Here is a 2,713-nt window from a genome sequence, read left to right on the forward strand (position 1 = left end):
AAAAAAACAAAAAAAAATAGAGGTTTTGATTTTGAAAAAAAAAAAAACGGCAGAGGAAGAGTATTACGTTGTGCTTCCCATGGATTTCTCAACTTCTTCTTTGTGGAAGTTTTTATTCTCCGCTCAAAATTAATCAAATCACAAAGGATTTTCTCTCGGCAACGATCCTTCGGTGAGTTTTTAGTTTGATTGTTGTCAATTTACACTTTCTCGATTTTCCCACCTCTTCGATTTCTATCGTTACTTTTTTTTTTCTCGGGAAAATGGCAAGGAAAATCGATATTTGTACTGCTCATTTGAAGCATCGATTAGGTTTAAGTTAATTTATATAAATATTCCTTTTGTTGCTTAAGTTTTTCTATTTTTTGATGCTTGAAATCACTTAAGATTGATTTTTTTTTCAGCTTTACCATATTCGTATCGATTGTATATACTTACACTTCTGGTAATTTTCCAAGATTTTTCTCTGTATATTGTAAAAGATTTAGTGTTAAATTTCTTTTTTTTTTTTTTGGTTTTGTGTATTTTAATTAAGATATTGTTAGATCTTGTATTTATCCATAGCTGATTCAAATGAAAATTGTTCTATAACCAAAATTTCTCAATCATCGAGTTTGGCTTCTTGCAGGTGTAGATTTTCTTAAAAATGCGTTGCCAAGAAGTAAGATCTTGGACATTTACAGGTTTGGTGGCTGCGTTTGTTGATCTCTCTGTAGCTTTCTCTCTGCTTTGCGCCTCTTGTCTGGTATATTTATCCTCGAAGCTGCTCAGTTTGTTCGGTCTGAACCTCCCGTGCCCTTGTGATGGCCTATTCAGTGACCCGCACAAGAACAAGTGTTTACAAGAATCTTTAAGGAACCTTCCGGTGAAAAAGATCTTGAATGTGCAAAGATCAGTGAAAAAGAGAACACCTTTTGATTCAGTTCTGAATGAAGAAGCAAATGGTGGCGAGTGTGTTGGCAAGAAGAGAAAAGGAGGGTGTAGACACGTTGAGTTGGATCGAGAGGTTGAGAATGCTTCGGGGTTCGATCTCCTAACCTCGCAGAGTTTAAAGAAAGGAAGCTTTAAAGTTAAGAGTAAGCGGCTCAGCTTCCATAGGTCCCCGTATGGTCTCAAGAACCATTGCCAAAGTAGTTTAAAGAATAAGGATGCTGATGAAAATGATCCTCTTCTTGTTAACTCGAAAGGTCAGTAACTTTATAGCTGAGTGTTTTGTTACTTCCTTTTGGGATTGTGCATATTTGATTTCTGATAAATAATATGACAATGTAGAAGGAAGAAAGGCCTTGGAGGACGTATCCTTGCGGAAAAGTATTTCACTAAGTTCGATTGGATGTGATGAAGCTGGTGATCAGAACAAACAACCTGGATGGACATTTTCATGGGCGGGAGAAGGTACGTGCATCTCACCTGTGGATCTAACACGAAAGCCGATTGAGATTCTTGAACAAGTGCTTGCGGAGGAGCGAGTAGCGCGTGCTGGATTAGCTCTTGAGCTGGAGAAAGAGAGAAGTGCTGCCGCGACAGCTGCGGATGAGGCTTTGGGTATGATACTGCGTTTACAAGAGGAGAAAGCGTCGATAGAGATGGAAGCTAGGCAATATCATAGGATGATAGAAGAGAAGTCTGCTTTCGATGCGGAGGAGATGAGCATTCTCAAAGAGATTTTGCTGAGGAGGGAGAGGGAGAAACATTTTCTGGAGAAGGAAGTTGACACCTACAGGCAAATGTTTCTTGAGACTAAGCAACCTCTTCCCAACACGCCGGATTCAAAGCCATTAGATGACATGGAGACTGCTGGATTTGAGATCTTCGCTAATCAGATGGATAGTCGTATTCTTGCGCTTGGTGATTATGAGGTTGATCAGTCAAGCTCAAGAAATTATGGACTTCTGGTTGATGCAGAACCGAAAGAACGAGAGTGTGGCACTTCATTTCTTGAATCAGTTTCAAGAACTAGCAACATCTCTGATTCTAAGAAGCTTCGTGAGGACTCCTGCTATGTACATGATATCCATGTGGTAACTAATGAAGATAACAAAGTGCAGCTAAATGTTTCTTCTAACCATGTCACTCGGGATCTCAAACTGGACAGGTCACAAAGTGTTTCAGATACACCTGCATGTCCACAAGGACAAAGGAACATATGTCCGACTATGCGCAGAAACTCAATGTCAGCTATTGACTATGAAAGACTGAGAATAGAGAGTGAAGTTGGGTTGCTGAGAGGACGTTTAAGAGCTTTACAAAAGGGAAGAGAGAATCTTAGTTTCTCTTCCAAGGAACAGAGTAAATCGCAGGGAGATAAAACAAGCCGATTTTGGGACGGGAGAAGATCGGGACCTCTAGACTCTTCAAGCCCTTCATCCACAATGGTGAGTCTCTTCCTTCTTTGATTGATTCGTGGGACTTAATTTTCAGGTTTTGTTTGGTTTTAACAAATGTTTTGATGCGTTTTTTTGCAGGTAAAAGCGATCTCTATGACATTGGACCTGCATAGTGCCTAAACGACAAGGGTATGTAATTTACTCACATAACACGACGCAAATATACACTATGAGCAATATAAATTGTAGTTTCTACAATGTCTGCCAAAACTTTAATATTGGTTCTTTAAGAGAAGATATTTCTTTAGTTTTGTTTGTCAAACAGATTGTACTCTAAACAACGTCGGTGATGGAATAAGGCAGTGAAGCTTTTGTGGCGGTCTTAA

General features: G+C 39.2%; 1 protein-coding gene across 2 annotated transcripts; it reads left to right on the top strand.

The window, feature by feature from the left end:
* On the top strand, positions 1–2,713 carry LOC18030369 (probable myosin-binding protein 5). 2 transcript variants are annotated; one of them, XM_006414809.2, is made up of 4 exons: positions 1–172; positions 629–1,187; positions 1,273–2,375; positions 2,466–2,713. In XM_006414809.2, exons 2-4 carry the CDS (start codon positions 647–649, stop codon positions 2,505–2,507), a joined length of 1,686 nt encoding a protein of 561 aa, XP_006414872.1. In that variant the 5' UTR covers positions 1–172; positions 629–646; the 3' UTR covers positions 2,508–2,713. The 2 variants fall into 2 exon arrangements, with proteins under 2 accessions (XP_006414872.1, XP_024005801.1); XM_024150033.1 differs by having other exon boundaries at positions 1,276–2,375.

The sequence above is a fragment of the Eutrema salsugineum genome, unplaced genomic scaffold (assembly GCF_000478725.1).
Source record: "Eutrema salsugineum unplaced genomic scaffold, Eutsalg1_0 scaffold_1, whole genome shotgun sequence".
NCBI lineage: Eukaryota > Viridiplantae > Streptophyta > Magnoliopsida > Brassicales > Brassicaceae > Eutrema > Eutrema salsugineum.

Bases quoted from the DNA above. Each gene is read 5' to 3' on its own strand.
- LOC18030369 (XM_006414809.2), top strand. From the start codon at position 647: ATGCGTTGCCAAGAAGTAAGATCTTGGACATTTACAGGTTTGGTGGCT. The intron at 1,188-1,272 runs GTCAGTAACTTT...ATGACAATGTAG, and splicing joins TCTTCTTGTTAACTCGAAAG to AAGGAAGAAAGGCCTTGGAG. The intron at 2,376-2,465 runs GTGAGTCTCTTC...GTTTTTTTGCAG, and splicing joins CAAGCCCTTCATCCACAATG to GTAAAAGCGATCTCTATGAC.